Below are 16,419 nucleotides of genomic sequence, written 5' to 3' on the forward strand. Positions count from 1 at the left end.
TGTAAGAACTGGCTGCTTCAAGGATGGTTAAATGTCTCCACAAGCCAGCAGAACCGTGTGCAGAATTAGACTGTGATTCAAATTATGAGAATAATAGCTAACATCTACGTCTTTCTTGGTGCCCAATACTCTACTAAGTGCTTCCCCCTGGTTGGTTGATTCTGAAAGCAGCTCCTTAAGGTGGTGTCTTTTCAGATACCCTTGTTCGCAGCAGCAAGCAGGTATGCAGGGGTGACGTGCCCAGTTATGCGGCTGAGTGACGGGGAGACCCAGGAGGTTGGTGCCCACACTCAACCTCTGCCCTCTGAGTGGGTCCGGCACCTTCAGCGCAGCCAGGCAGCTAGCAGGAGTGAGGTCAGGGCTCTCAGTCGTGAATAATAGGACCCTGACGTTGAGAGTTACTAACTTCCTTCTTCTTGTTCTCTTCAAGTTGAAAGGCTGTGGGGTGTTTGTTTTTAACTCTTATCATACTAATGGCAGTTTTCTTTGTTTTTTTCTTTAAGCCTCTCTATGGCTTGCTCCAAGCAAAACTTCAGCTCATTACACATGCATATTTTGAAGAGAAGGATTTTTCCCAAATTTCCATTCTAAAGGTAAATTTGTACCCCTCTGCAGATGTGTTTGGCTGAAGACAGATGGATAAATCGAGTAAATCCTGTCAGTAATATTGTGAAAGATAATCACGTATTACCTTAAGAAAGACATTCTTCTTTGAAAATACCATTGAAGGGATAGAGATCGGCCCAAAATGTACAGTTCATACTTATTACATGCAACCAAACTGCCTTTTATTAGGAAATAATGCAAATGACTGCAACTGACATAAATGTTTCTATTAATAAAAGCCCTTTTGCTATGGCATTGCTTCTCCAAATCTGCTTGTCTTATTAATACCCTGCTCAGGATGCTTATGTATCCGGTTTCTGGCTCCTAACCCCCATTGCAGAACCCTGGAAAACTTCATGACTGTTTCATTGAAATTGAGAGCATGTTTTCCTCAAGGCTGCCATGAGTAGGTAGAACATGGGTCTCTCATGGATTCTAGTGAGGATAGGACAGTTAGGCATTTATCAGGGAAGTAGGGCAATTTATCCAGGAGTCCTTAGCACCATGTGAATGAATCAAGGTCTAAAATGTAGAGGCAGGGATGGAAAAAACAAGGCAAGTCTTCAGAGAGACCTTGATTGTTTCTAAATTTCGGGCCTGTCCCTAGCCAGTTTGGCTCTGTGGATAGAGCATTGGTCTGCGGACTGAAGGGTCCAGGTTTGATTGCGGTCAAGGGCATATTCCCAGGTTGCAGGCTCGATCCTCAGTAGGGGGCATGCCGGAGGCAGCTGATCAATGATTCTCTGTCATCATTGATGTTTCTCTCTCTCTCCCGCTCCCTTCCTCTCTGAAATCAATAAAAATATATTTAAAAATAAAAAGAAATGCATTTAGGGCCTGGCAAAACAAACGGCCTCAACTAAAGAACCAGTTTCTTCCTGATCATCATAGTTCTAATTCAGTGCCCAAAATGTCTAAACGGAATCTGTGTTTTGTAGGAACTCTATGAACATATGAACAGCTCCTTGGGAGGAACGTCATTGGAGGGGTCCCAAGTGTATCTTGGTGAGTAGCTTTTGACAAGTGGGAAGAAACGCCCGCACTTCTTTTCGTTTGGGGCACCGAGTTAGTTGCATGTGAAACTTCATGATCAGAATTACATTTCCGTATGGAACTAAACTCTTCGACGTTTGATGCTGCTGCTTCCTTACACATCTTCTTAGCCAGTATTTATATTCGCAAAGGTTATAACGGGATTTTTTTTTTTTTACTTTTTTAAAATTGTTGAAACTATTTCAGATGTCCCCATTTTCCCCACCTTTCCACACCTCACCCAGCCCCCACCCCCCTTCCCTCTGGCCATCGCCACACTGTTGTCTGTGTCCAGGGGCTATGCATATATGCTCTTTGGCTAATCCCTTCACCTTCTTTCATCCAGTCCCTCATTCCCCCTCCCCTCTGACAGCCGTCAGTCTGTTCCATGTATCCATGCCTCTGGATCTATTTTATTCATCAGTTTATTTTGTTCATTAGTATAACATACCTGTACCAATATTCGCAACTATTATTGTTTAAGGAAATGTCTGCTTTTCAGAATAACAATGGAAGTTTTTTCCTTTTCCTTACATTACTGCTGACCAGGTCAATTCCATGGTGTAACAGAGAGGGAGGGCAAGAGAGAGATCTGCTTAGCACTTTTCTATTTTAAGGTTTTCCAAGTTGGGGGTTTGTGTAATTTGCACTATTTGACAACCCAGAATCTGCCTTGGTGTCCATGGTACTCAGTGGGCACTCAGTAAATATCCTTTTCATGATTAAAACAAAAGTGATTTATGCCCACTCATTCCTATTTCAGCATGAAGTCGCCAAACAGGTAGTTCAGTTTTGTAATCCTGTGCTGCAAAAGCTGGTAACAGAATTCCCATTCCGAGAACATGTTTCTCTCTAAATCATTTTCTCTTGTCCTCTGACAAATGATCAGAGAAGACTGTGACTCAGAAATAAGAGCCTATGGAGTGTGGTGAGCAAAAAAGCACGTTTAAATGATTGATTCCACCTTAATACCAGCTTCATGCTCTCGAAGCTTGTGTCATTGGTAAGAGTTTGTTTGTAGAATGGGAGAAAGTGTTAGAGCTACACTGTCCATAGCAGTGGCCATTAGTGACGTGACTATTTACATTTAACTTCTTTTTTTAAAAAATTGATTTGAGAGAGACAGTGCGAGAGAGAAACATTGATTTGTTGTTCCAATTATTTATGTATTCATTGGTTGGTTCTTTTTTTTTTTAAATACATTTTATTGATTTTTTACAGAGAGGAAGGGAGAGGGATAGAGAGTTAGAAACATCGATGAGGGAGAAACATCGATCAGCTGCCTCCTGCACATCTCCTACTGGGGATGTGCCTGCAACCCAGGTACATGCCCTTGACTGGAATCAAACCTGGGACCTTACAGTCCGCAGGCCGACGCTCTATCCACTGAGCCAAACCGGTTTTGGCCATTGGTTGGTTCTTGTATGTGCCCTGACTGGGGATCATACCTGAGCATCCGGCCAGGGCATGACTATTTACATTTATATTAGACTTAATACAAATTAAATAAAATTAAAGGTTAGGTTGTCAGTCCCACTTGGCACATTTCAAGGGCTCCGTGGCCACTGGATTGGGCAACCCAGATTTAGGATACTGCCCTCACTGCAGACAGTTCTACCTTTTCATCATTCCAGTGCTATGTTTGACTATTACTAATGTGATAAATTCTGGGTACATGTATATGTGATCAAATACTGTATAATATTTTAATACTTGCATATTCCTATTTTCTTTTTTTCCTTGACTTTCCTTTGAGGAGAAAAAAAAAGCTTTTTTGACAGAAACAGCAGGGTGTAGTCACAGGTTCCTTTTCTGTTAACCTTGTAGGTCTGTCTCCTCGGGATCTTGTGCTTCATTTTCGACACAAGGTATGTATTTAACTTCTGTCCTGCGAGTGTGCACATTTAACGGGCAGAGCCCCTGTGCTACACGGTCAAATGCAGATTGTGCATAACCACGTCTAGCTCTTCTAAGACCTCTCTCGTGATGACACAGAGCCAGAAGTGCTGGTAGTGCTTGTATGAGAGAAATTTCTAACTGTATACAAATGCTGTCAGTGATAGAGGATAGAGTATTTTTTCCATTGTCTTTGTAATTTCAGGTACCGCAAAGTTAGAGTGGGAAGACACATGTTTTAATCTTGCAGAATATTTTATTTGTTGCCTTACGAGTGAAACATTTTCCAGTAGAATATCTATATGTATTACTTCTGATCTTAGTACTGAAGCATGTGTTGACTAGGGCCTGCACACGTTGATCATTTAACAAGCATTTACTGGGTATCTGTTGGGTGAATGCTCTGGACATATCTATAATAATAAAAAGGTAATATGCTTATTAGACCAGATGTCTTCCGGACATCATTCCAGATGTCCTTCCTGATGAAGCCGGGGTCCCAGGTGCCTGCTGGTGGCTGGAGGAGGGAAGCTCGTGTCGGGTCCCAGGTGTCAGAGGGAAGCTGGTGCTGGCAGCCGGAGGAAAGGAAGGCCTACTCTTTTTTTTTTTTGAAATATATTTTATTGACTTTTTACAGAGAGGAAGGGAGAGGAATAGAGAGTTGGAAACATCGATGAGAGAGAAACATCCATCAGCTGCCTCCTGCACACCCCCCACTGGGGATGTGCCTGCAACCAAGGTATATGCCCTTGACTGGAATCGAACCTGATAGCCTAAGAAGGCCTACTCTTGCACAAATTTTTGTGCATCGGGCCTCTAGTTCAGAAATAAATGAGTAGTTCCCACCCTTTTAGGAGCTTGCAATATTTCAAGCAAAAATGGCACAACTCCTTCCAAAAACACAATTTGTTAGAGATTTAAGTGGTTTTCACACTTTTTAGAGGACACAGATAATATTTAATTTCTTAGTATAAATTCATGATTTTCAATGTAATTTTTAAAGCACTGTAATTATTTTAATATTATTAATTAAATAATATATGGTATCTTTGCAGACAGGAAAAGGCAAATAAATAATAGGCTTGCATTCCTTATTTTAATGCAGCATTTCTATTTTTGTTTAGGTCTTAATTCTGTTTAAATTAATTCTTCTTGAAAAAAAGGTGAGATTTGGCGGGATGGAATACTTAACATTTATTGACATTTCTTAAATACTATATACAATTAAAACTAATAATAAAGTATAAACTAATGTTTTTGCCTATCAAATTATGATGAGCTGAAGCCTACATTCTTTTTTATTTTATTTTATTTATTTATTCATTTATTTTGTTTCTTTCTTTTTTCCTTTGAAGCCCATATTCCTGTTCACTGCCATAGAAGCATAAGTTCATGCACTCTTTTTTGAGGAGACAGAGTGACGGAATTCAGTTCTGCTCTCAGTTCTCTGGGGTTTATATCCAGATGGGGTCTCGCTGGATGCTATGGTAGTTCCATTTTCAATTTGAAGACCCACCACACTGTTATCCATAACAGCTGCACCTCTTACCTTCTTACCAACAGAGCGCAAAGGTCCAGTTTCTCCACATCTTCATCACTACTTGTCATTTTCTGGGTTTGGATAGTAACCATCCTAGTAGGTGAGGCAGGACCTCCTGGTTTTGAGTTGCATTCCCAAATGGTTAGTGAGATGGAGCACCTGTTCGGGTGCTTGTCAGCCATTTGTATATTTTTCTTGGAGAAATGTCCGTTCAAGTCCATAGCCTCTTTTTTAATCAGGTTGTTTATTTTTTTGTTGTCGAGATACAGGTTTCAGACTTTTTTATTGCAACCTATAATAAAAATGTTTTACATGGCAACCTCGAGCACACAGGGATATATGTATCTGAAACAAAAGTTTTGCAAAGTAATACTTAGCCTAGTTACATGCAATGGCATTTATGATAAGATAAACGTTATCTAATGTGGCAACTCACCCCTACATTCTTTATAGCAATTTAATAGAATGAGGACATCCTTTTTAATGCAAGATTTGCTTTCTTGCTTGCAAGCTACTCCTCAAAGAAGACCAGTGTGTAAGGAGAACACAATTGTGGGTGCTATGCTTTGTGAGATAGCACTTTAGTGTCACTAAATGATGTAATTGTTTAAAAGAGAAAAAACTCACCTAAGCAAATCTTTGCTTGTTTTTTTTTTCAACTAATTTAATTATTACCAGTGTTTCAATGCAATCACTAACTGAATCCTGTTTCAGATTTTTTTTCTCAATTTTTATTCTAAAAAACGTCAAGCCTACAGAAAAGTTGATAGAATAATAATATAGTGAACACTTTTACACTCTTCATCTGTATCTACCAGTTGTTAACATTTTGTCACTTTTGCATTATTGCTTTATATATGTTCGTTTCCCCCAAAATCATAATAATTTTAAAGTCATTTGTAGATATCATGATACTTTATCCCTGAATACTTGAGGATATATCTCTTAAGAATTAAGGGTATATATACCTACATAACTAAAATATCATTTTTAGGTTTAAGAAATTTAACATTAATACAATCAATGATACCTAATATTGAAGTCCATTTTTAAATTTCCACATATGTCATAATAATGTCCTATAAACTGATTTTTTAAAATATATATTTTATTGACTTTTTACAGAGAGGAAGGGAGAGGAATAGAGAGTTAGAAACATCGATGAGAGAGAAACATCAATCAGCTGCCTCCTGCACACCCCCTACTGGGGATGTGCCCGCAACCAAGGTACATGCCCTGGACTGGAATCGAACCTGGGACCCTTCAGTCCACAGGCCGACGCTCTATCCACTGAACCAAACCGGTTAGGGCTGGGTTTGTTTTTTTTAAAATCTGAGGACCAAAGTAGTAGTGTGTCTTCAGGGTACCACTTCAAGGAGCCCATAACTGTACTATTTAAATCTTGATTGTTGAAAGAATTACATATGTTCCCTTTTTTCCCCATTGACCCCTTGCCTTCTAGCCCACCCCCGCTCCCACCCCAGGCCTTCACCACACTGTTGTCTGTGTCCATGGGTTATGCATATGTGCATACAAGGCCTTTGGTTGATCTCTCCCCACCTACCTCCTGTACTATTATTTTTGATGTGAAGTTTAATTGTTTGAGTAAGGTGGTGGTTGCCAGATTTCTTCATAGTCAGGTACTTGGTTTTCCCTTCACAATTAATAGGTTACCTATGGGATGATGAATTTGAATCTCTGTGAATATCCTGTTGTCCAGCAACCCTTCCCAATAGTTTTAATGTCCACTGGTAATTTTTACCTGGTGATTTTCTAATTCTGTCATTAATTAGCTGTTAATCTTCTGTAAAGAAGAGTTTTGTCCTCTCTCCCTCTTTTTTTTTTTTTTTTTTTTAAGTATCATTGTGGACTCTGATGTTCTAATTTGATTGTCATTGAATCCATTTCAGGTTCTCTTTTATATTTCTCCAGTGAATAAATTGGTGGGTGCCCTGATGACTGTGTTATCCCTTTTTCCAGGTAAGAGGGTAGCAGTATCTAGTCTTTCTGTTGTTTGGCTTGTGCTGGAACTTTCAGTGGTAAAAGTGTTGAAGGATAAACTCATCAGGGTTAATATGACATTTTTGTTTTGGCAGTAGTTTTTTTGTGTTGTCTGACATTTTCATTGGAATGTATGCAGGCGTAGCTTTTAACCTTTTTATAGGAGAGTTCTGCTGCTTAGAATAGAATACACAACTCTTACTTTCTTCCTCCTCATTATAAACTAAGCTGTCCTCCCATCGTTTATGTCCTAGGCATGATCGAACATGGCCTCAGGGACTGTTCTCAGTACAAGCCTCGAAAGAGCATGTCTGAGGACACTGGGCTTCAGGAAAACACGCCCCCTGCGGATGACTTCGTGTCTGTGTCTGCTCCTAACATTGCATATACCAACTCGGAGACTGTCCAGAAAATCCCGACAGGAAACCACGGTGGAGATGCTGCCATCACAACGGAAGAACCTTTGTTCCCAGTAGAAGACAGCAGCAAAGGGCAGGGACTCGGTGAGACCAGTCCGTATTTGAAACCTCCTTCTCGTCCATCTCCAGAGTCTTCAGAAAGTGACTGGGAGACCTTGGATCCTAGTGTCTTAGAGGAACCCACCTTGAAAGAAAGGGACCAGGTGGGGTCAGAACAGACAAACTCCTTTCCCAGGGAGTTGGTGCCCTCAGACAGTGCTCCGATTACTGTACAGCCTCAAGCCAATATGGGCCAGGTGGTCCTGCTCCCAGGGCTAATTTCCGGTTTGGAAGAGGACCAGTACGGCATGCCCCTGGCCATCTTCACGAAGGTAAAGTGTAATGTCCTTAAAGACTGACAGCGTCCTTTCAGAATTTAGCTTTTCGTGTTGCACGCATTTTCAGATCTGAAAATTTTCCTTGAAAACTAAAACACATACCAAATGTGTACTGTGGTGGCATCTGTGACTATAGTTGAAAGACTATAGGGAATTAATTCAGACGGTTTTGACTGGAAAGAATTTGGAATCGTAGTAAATATGAGGTCAGCCATCACTGAGTGGGGTCTGCTTTTAATCATTCAGGTTTATCTGTGAAAAAAAGGTGAATGGAGAAACTCTAGACATCTTTTTAAAAAATATTTTTATTGATTTCAGAGAGGGGGAGAGAGAGAAACATCAATGATGAGAGAGAATCATTGATCGGCTGCCTCCTACACGCCCCCCTACTGGGGATTGAGCCCACAACCCGGGCATGTGCCCTTGATCAGAACCCTTCAGTCTGCAGGCCGATGCTCTGTCACTGAGCTAAACCAGCTAGGGCTAGACCAGCCGTGGGCAAACTACGGCCCGTTTGAAATGAATAAAACTATTGAAATAAAAGACCGTACCCTTTTATGTAATGATGTTTACTTTGAATTTATATTAGTTCACACAAACACTCCATCCATGCTTTTGTTCCGGCCCTCCGGTCCAGTTTAAGAACCCATTGTGGCCCTCGAGTCAAAAAGTTTGCCCACCCCTGGGCTAGACAGTCTTGATTACACTTAATGAATATATATCAAATACTACAATTCCAAAAGCTGTAATCTTATGAGGAAAAACTGCATAGATGGCTAACTTAAACATTAGTACACCTCACAGATTTAGTGTTTTGGTTAACTTGCCCATAAAATTAGGTTTTATCTTTTTATGAAAAACCATTCAAAATGTATTTGTAATTTTTTATTTATTATTTCTTTTTGCAATTTTTTAAATGACTTAAACATGACATAGGGATTAATAAGAAAAGAACAAACCAACTTATATAGGCACAGACAACAGTATGGTGATTACCAGAAGGAAAGGGGATGGGGGGAAGCAGAAGAGAGTAAAAGGGGGATAAATGGTGATGGAAGGAGATGAGACTTTGAACACACAAGTCTATAGATGATGTATTATGTAGAGTTGTGCACTTGAAGCCTATGCCATTTTATTAACCAATGTCACCCAAATAAATCCAAAAAAATTATTTTAAAGTGAAACTTTATATATATAAAAGCCTAAGTGACCAAACGACCGTTAGACTGTTAGCTATGATGTGCACTGACCACCAGGGGGCAGATGCCCAACACACAGGCATGGAAACATGGAAGAGACTGATGAATCTCAGAGGGAAGGGGGGAAAGGGGGAAGATATTAACCAAAGATCTTATATGCATACTAGAGGCCTGGTGCATGAAATTCATGCACAGGTAGGGTCCCTAGGCCAGGCCAGCTATCAGGACCAATTGGGGCCTTCCGGGTACCGGCCAGAGCAACCCTTCCCCGGCTGCTGGCCAGGGCCTTCCTTCATTCTGCGCCACCCCCTGGTGGTCAGCACACATCATAGCAAGCGATTGAACTCCTGGTCTCCCGGTCGAACTCCTGAGAGGGCACTTTGCATATTAGGCTTTTATATACATAGACTAGAGGCCCAGTGCACTGATTCGTGCACTGCTGGGGTCCCTTGGCCTGACCTATGGGGATCGGGCCGAAACCAGCAGTCCAACATCCCCCGAGGGGTCCTGGATTGCCAGGCAGAGGGACCCCATCAGTGCACGAATCCGTGCACTGGGCCTCTAACATAATAATAGTAATAATAATAAGACTTTCTACGCTCTTCCACATCAATTTTAGGATCAACTTAAGTTCCTCCTCACCCAGGTTGGCATTTGGATAGGGATTACCTTTAAATACTAGATGAATCGTGGGGAGAATGGGCAGCCCTGCAATAAAGAGGCTCTTGGTTGGTGAACGTGCTTATCATCCCTGACCAGAGGCCAGATGAGGAGTGGCGGTTGGCCCTGATCAGTTGTAGCCCTTTCCAGGCGCAGGAGGGAGGGAAGGCGCACTGCGTTTCTGCTGCTTTTAACAGATCAGCTCCCAATGGTTCTACCAGGTCTGCCAAGCTCAGCGGGTGTGTGTGGTGGGGGGCGGGGATGGGGGTTTGACTTGTTTTTTAATTATGGTAAAAAACATGACATTTACCGCTCTACCATTTTTAGTGTGCGGTTCGGTATGTTAAATTATATTCACACTGTTACGCTATAGATCTCCAGAGCTTTGTCATCTTGCAAAACTGAAAGTCTATACCCACTAAGCACCAACTCCCCGTTCTCTCCTCACCCCAGCCCCTGGCAACCCCCCTCCTTTCTGTTTCTATGAATTTAACTACTTTAAATACCTTATGAGTGGAATCATAGCGAATTTACCTTTTTGTGACTGCATCCTTTTAAGGCTGAGTCATATTGCATTGTAAGTACACATCACATTTTATTTATCCACCATCCTTCGGTGGACATTTGGGTTGCTTTCATGCTTTGGCTTTGTGAATAATGCTGCTGTGAACATGGGTATGCAAGCAACTTTTCATTTTTCTTTTTACCATTATATACGGCAGCTCCAAGTGGAAGCTAAAGTACCCTAGGAAAATGGAAGACCGGGATGGGCTTGGGTATAGAGGCTGCTTTATGTGAAAGGACCCAAGTTCTTGCTGCCACTGTGTGTTAAAGGCTGTTAACAGGTTTAGGCTCATTTGATCATCGTTTTTTTTTTTAAAAAGTAATGATAGCAAAATGTGAAAGCTATTTTCAACTAGTGTTTTAAGTAATCTTATAAATCTGTAATACTTTTACATGGTTCAATATTCAGATGGTTCCACCGCATCTGTAATAAGCCTCCCTGTCATTCCATCGTCCCCTGCTACTCACCTGCCCACTCCCCTGGCAGCCACATCATCAGTGCCTTCGGTTTCCTTCTAGGGGCATGTCAGGGTAAACAAAAGCAGAGATCTTTTTCCTTCTCTTTTTACACAAATAGGAGCAGACTCGCCCTATTTTTATGCCCCTTATTTATTTATTTTTTACAAACTATTCATTGGAGATGAACTTCGTCGCTCCTAATCATTGCAGGGTGTGTTTCATGGCACAGATGAATGTTTATTCAGTTCCCTGTTCATGAATAGTGAGGGTTCCAGTCTTTTGTTGTAATAAACAATGATGCAATAACGAACTTTCTTACAGATCTCACACATGAGCAGGTGTATCTGTAGAGTAAATTACAAGAAGTGTAATGCTGGGTCAAAGAGTATGAATATGTATATTTTGGTGGTGGGGGTTTTTTTTTTTCTTTTTTTTCTTATTTACTTTGAATATGTATTTTTAAGGGATGTATTTTTCCCCATTCTTAAAAAGCTTTGAACTATGGATTTTTTAAAAACATACTTTTGAGTTTTCATGATTTTAGAGACTCAGCCAAGATTCCATTGTTGAGATAGACTTTTCTGTTCTTACAGCATAAATTATGAATGTAATACTATGAGCAATTAAATTCTCTTATTACTGTTTTGCGGTATAAATCTCTTGTAAGAATTGGCCGTTCTGAGGGTGCCTTTAGCAAGGATTCTCAGTGCTAGTTGGGGGAGTGAGTATTCTGTTTGAAAGTCCACTCACTACTGTAATATTTATGTTTAGCAACAGGGAGCTGGGGGCGAGGGGAGTCTTGTTTTCAAATATCTATCACACAAAGTGGAGCGTGAACCCCAAGCCCTGGCCAGCTCTCTGGACTGTTCCTGCAGGAGGAGCAGGGGTCCTTTTAGCCTTCATTCATGAGAGGGCGTGGGTACAAGCCCCGTGCTGAGTATCTCTACTGCATAGACGTGGATTTCCTTTTGCTGCTCTTAGTTAGCATTTTATCAGGCAGAGGAAGAGATTGTCAAGACTAAGAATAAAACCAGGTTACTAGGCCCATATTCCGACTTTTGGAAGTCTCTCCAACAATCACCTGTGAGGTCCAAGGCGCACCCTAGCTGCGATGCAGAACATGCTGCAGCAAAAGGCATAGAGAGCGCCTGCTCTCATCTTGTGACTTAACACAGCATCCAGGGAACAGGTCTGTGTTTTTAGAAAAGTGAGGAGAAGTGTAAAAATAATTAAGTATAACTGTCACAGAACTTGAGATTGAAAACAAGTCCAGGGTTTCCGCAAGCCCGCCTCCCTGGCTTCATCCACAAATCGTGCCACCTGTTGACAACCCAGCTCCTTGTCGAATCTTTCGGCAGAAATCCCATGTCCTCCTCCAGAGCGTCAGTCCAGTGTTAACACCCTCACTGCCAGGAGATAGCTGCTTTTTGCACTCTTACCTGCCTGCTGTGGTTTGGCAATTCAACTGTAACTTTCAGGGCAGTGAAATTTTCACATACAATTCCAATGGAAATTAATTAAATACCCAAGTACTGCCACGTGTCATTTTGGCTTTCAGCATGTAGGAGCAAATATCTTGAAATATTTTTGCATAATTTTTCACAAGAGGGAACACACTAAAACAGGATGATGAGTGCTGTGTACTGCTCATGCTCATGCATCAGAGACTGCAGAGGCGGGGGTAAAAGGGTACTAGACGAGCTCACGGCTTTCTGCCGAACAACAGACTTGGGAATGGGCTTCATATTTCAGTTCCTAAGTGAAAAAGTCCGGCTTGTTAGTTACTGTGGAGGCTTTTAAGTTGAACCGAGAACAAAGTGATCGAAGGGAGACAGCCTTCCTGTCGGATGGCCATCCGTGCGGTCACAGCCCGAGGGTGCCGGGAACATGGCTGCAGGGAGCCCAGGATGGGCTGCGTTCGGGGCGCCGAGGCGGTGGGAGAACACCGGCAGCGTCTTTTCCTCCCCTCGGCTCCCTGGGCTTGCAGGGGAGGCGATGCTTCCGGGCTCTGCTGACGCTGTGTTACTCTTGTGATCCTCAGGGTTACCTGTGTCTGCCTTACATGGCCTTGCAGCAGCACCACCTTCTCTCGGATGTCACCGTGCGGGGGTTTGTGGCTGGAGCTACTAACATCCTTTTCCGACAACAGAAGCACCTCAGTGACGCCATCGTGGAAGTAGGTGTCTGTCTGAGTGTCCTCGGCGCTGCTGGGCCCTGGGGTCCTTTCTGATTCGGAATGAGGAGGGCAGAGTCCTAACTAGTAACGGTGCTAGCTGCTCCCTGCGCCGGGCATTCTGAGCGCCTCAGGCACACTAACTGATCTAACTCGCATGACCACCCACGTGGTACATCCTGTTGCTGTTATACCTGTGGGAGCAAAGGGCCAGAGAGATCAAACAGCAAGCATAGTGGGGGAGCCAGCACCCCAAACCCCGGCAGCCTGGTCCTACTACAGTCTTACAATTAAAATGTGCTTATTGTTTAAATGATGTAAATGCTTCTAGCCTGTGTAATATGCTTCTGAGGTCAAGAGCAAGGAGCTAGAGATAACTGTTGGACATCTTATCAGTATAGAAGAAGTTAAATCATTTGTTCAACTTTACAGTTGAAGTAATTTAAATGGGGGGGGGGGAGATTAAGCCATCTTAAGGTTTTTAGAAAGTACCGAAACATGCTTCCTGGGAAGATGCTTATAACCTATAAACGAAGAACTGGAGTGCAAAGCTTTAGGTGTTACGAGTTTGAGGAAGAAAAACATACACAGACCTTCAAGGATACAGGTGGGAGCACCACGGAGCTGTGGAGGCAGCGTTGGTAACATTCAGTTCCTGAAGTTGGTTGATAAAAATATTCCAGAGTATCTGTGCACTCAAAGAAAAAAATTAGAAATTCTCCTTAATTGCACTCATTTCTGATTGTGCAATAAAAGTGACTCACATTTCCCCAAATAGTACAATCAACCTGAATTCCTTTTATAATTCAAAATTAAATACTTATGCATATGTTTTCTGATAATAGAAAACGAGTACTTTTTAAGTATAGAAAGAAAAATGCTCTTTCTTAGGTTCACCTTTTGAGAATGCTGTTACTTGTATTTTTTATTGCCGGCTCCAACTTCCCAGTGGTTGCTTTTTTTTTTTTTTAACATATTTTGTATTGATTTCAGAGAGGAAGGGAGAGAGAGACACATCAATGATGAGAGAGAATCACTGATCAGCTGCCTCCTGCACGCTCCACCCTGGGGATCGAGCCTCCAACCCCGGCCTGTGCCCTGACCAGGAATCCCACCGGGACCTCCTGGTGCATAGGTGATGCTCAACCACTGAGCCACCCCAGCCGGGCCAGTGGTCGCTTGGGAACCGCGTGAGAGCCGCGCCGACGTGTGCCTGGGTGCCCTGCAGGTGGAGGAGGCGCTGATCCAGGTCCAGGACCCCGAGCTGAGGAGGCTGCTCAGCCCCACCACGGCCGACCTCAGGTTCGCCGACTACCTGGTGAAGCACGTGACCGAGAACCGCGACGACGTCTTCCTGGACGGCACGGGCTGGGAGGGCGGCGACGAGTGGATCCGAGCGCAGTTCGCGGTCTACATCCACGCGCTGCTGGCCGCCACGCTGCAGCTAGGTGAGGGCACCGCCGCTTCCCCATGGGCACATCCTGACGCCTCCATGATGTGCGAAATACAATGTCATTGCAGCAAAGGGGCAGGGAAACACCGACTCACTCCTGTGTAAAACCGACCTCATTCCCCACAGGGGAGAGAAAAAGGCATAAAAAGACCGCGCGGAGCCCGGGCAGTGAGCTCTCTGCCATGGGCACCCGGTAGATGGTCGGTAGATTTTGTTGTCATTGTTGTTCAAAGTGTTGAGCTTTTGTGTGTGTGTCCCCCCACCCCCCGCCCCCCCCCCTCTCCCCCCAGTTATCTCTACCACTGCTTTTGTTTTTCATTGTGAAACACACATCATCTAACATGTACCAGCTTAACCATGTCTGAGGGTATTCTAAGGTGGCACTGAGGACATTCACATCGTCACGTCAGCGAGTTTTTTACCAAATCAGCCACCCGCCAGCACCACCACCACCGCCGCCTAAGTTCGCTCCTCGCAGAGTGTGTGGTTTCCCCCAGGCTCCCGCGTGTCCTTCACTGGGAAGGAAGCTTCGGGGCAAGTTCTTACTTGTTAGCGGGGTGTTTTTAAACGTCCGCCTCTTCTACAAACGCAGCAGCTGAGACGCCCAAATCCAGGCCTGTAACCCAGGATCATGCAGGAATCTAGTCAGAAAGCCCCAGTCCCCACCAGTCATTTACCTTTGAAAACATTTGCCCAGGGAGCTGCAAGAACTGACTGATAGGAGCCAGCTTCCTTTTTTATAGGGGGCGCGGGGGTGGGGGGCACATTTCATATGTGCAGGGATCTGTGTTGAGCTCTTTACACCTACCAACCCACGTCATCCTCACAGCAGTCCTGGGGGCACACACCTTGTCATCCTCACTTTACAGAAAGGTGATTTCAGCAGCTCGCTCACCCCTGGCCAGAGGCTGAGCTGGTATTTAAAGCCTCGTCGCCCGGCTCAGCTCCGTGCTGCGAAAGGACATTCAGCCCAATGCCGTTTGGGGAATATGTTCTTAAAAGAACTTCCCCTGCCGCACATGGAACTGTGTGTACCTTTCTCTTCCTTCCCCAGCAACAAACATCACCTTTCACCTTCAAAGCAAGCAACTTGCAATTAAATATGAAGCAATGGCCATTGGAGTCTGTTGTCCAACCCTTTTCTATCCTTCCAAGTAGAAGAAATGCCTGCATTGAAACTCTCCCACGATACTGATAAAGCCTAAAAGTTTTAAACATTAAATACGAAAATTCCCTTGTTGTGTTAAGTATCTTGACAGCAAAATGCATGGAAACTCTGGAGTGAGTTTCACCAAATAGCGAGACAGAGTCCAAAGGAGAGAAAATAGTGGCTAAAAGAACCAATTCGTGCATTCATTGTCATTTTTTTCTTAGGAACAGTGACTTTGTGCCCAGATAAAAGATGCCCTACTTGCCTCCTCCCTATGTAAACACCAGAACATTGGCTCAGTGTCCGGCCTGCCGTTTGTTTAATAAATAACACTGTGCCTCCTGACCTTGGGAAGGAGACCGGGACCGATCTTGGCGTCGTAAGGAGCCTTGGACGGTCTCTGGGCCCGCCCCCTTCTTTTCCAGTTAGGGAAATGGCGTTCTCCGTGGCTAAGTGACTTGCCAAAGACCACACAGCCTCTAATGGGACGTTTGGTGCTAGACCTGGTTTCCTGAGATCTGGTAGACTCCCCCAGAGAGCGGGGGGCAGAGGGGTGACACTGGGCCTTTACCCTTTCTAGTTGTTCATCTTCACACCCCTGACCGGCTACCGTGCCGCTCAGCTTTCACACATTCACTTGGCAGATAATGAAAAGGTGCTCGCGGACTACGGGACGGCCTTCGTGATGGCGTGGAAGAACACTCACAACTACAGGGTCTGGAACAGCAACCGGCACCCAGCCCTCGCGGAAATAAATCCGAAGTAAGCATAGCCTCCGAGACCCATAGGTAGAGCACAGAGTGATTCATTTATTGCCCAGTACACAGGAGCCCTGTCCTACGCTGGCCAGTTTGCTCATTGGTTGCAGCATTGGCCCAAGCACCGAAGGG

General features: G+C 43.7%; 1 protein-coding gene across 5 annotated transcripts in view; it reads left to right on the forward strand.

The window, feature by feature from the left end:
* AVL9 (AVL9 cell migration associated) overlaps positions 1 to 16,419 on the forward strand; it is a 40,370-nt gene that overhangs the window by 13,829 nt on the left and 10,122 nt on the right. Inside the window, exons 5-13 of one of the 5 annotated variants that reach the window (XR_009447426.1) lie at positions 504 to 593; positions 1,545 to 1,611; positions 3,466 to 3,506; positions 4,659 to 4,697; positions 6,985 to 7,054; positions 7,330 to 7,865; positions 12,795 to 12,929; positions 14,155 to 14,374; positions 16,174 to 16,317. Coding sequence is in view for 4 of the 5 variants with exons in the window: in XM_059655804.1 (XP_059511787.1) it covers positions 504 to 593; positions 1,545 to 1,611; positions 3,466 to 3,506; positions 4,659 to 4,697; positions 6,985 to 7,054; positions 7,330 to 7,865; positions 12,795 to 12,929; positions 14,155 to 14,374; positions 16,174 to 16,291 (1,316 nt within the window). In the remaining variant the exon portion in view is untranslated. The remainder of the gene's footprint in view (positions 1 to 503; positions 594 to 1,544; positions 1,612 to 3,465; positions 3,507 to 4,658; positions 4,698 to 6,984; positions 7,055 to 7,329; positions 7,866 to 12,794; positions 12,930 to 14,154; positions 14,375 to 16,173; positions 16,318 to 16,419) is intronic. The other 4 variants (XM_059655804.1, XM_059655805.1, XM_059655806.1 and 1 more) reach the window with 4 other exon arrangements.

Source organism: Myotis daubentonii, chromosome 10 (assembly GCF_963259705.1).
Source record: "Myotis daubentonii chromosome 10, mMyoDau2.1, whole genome shotgun sequence".
Taxonomy (NCBI): domain Eukaryota; kingdom Metazoa; phylum Chordata; class Mammalia; order Chiroptera; family Vespertilionidae; genus Myotis; species Myotis daubentonii.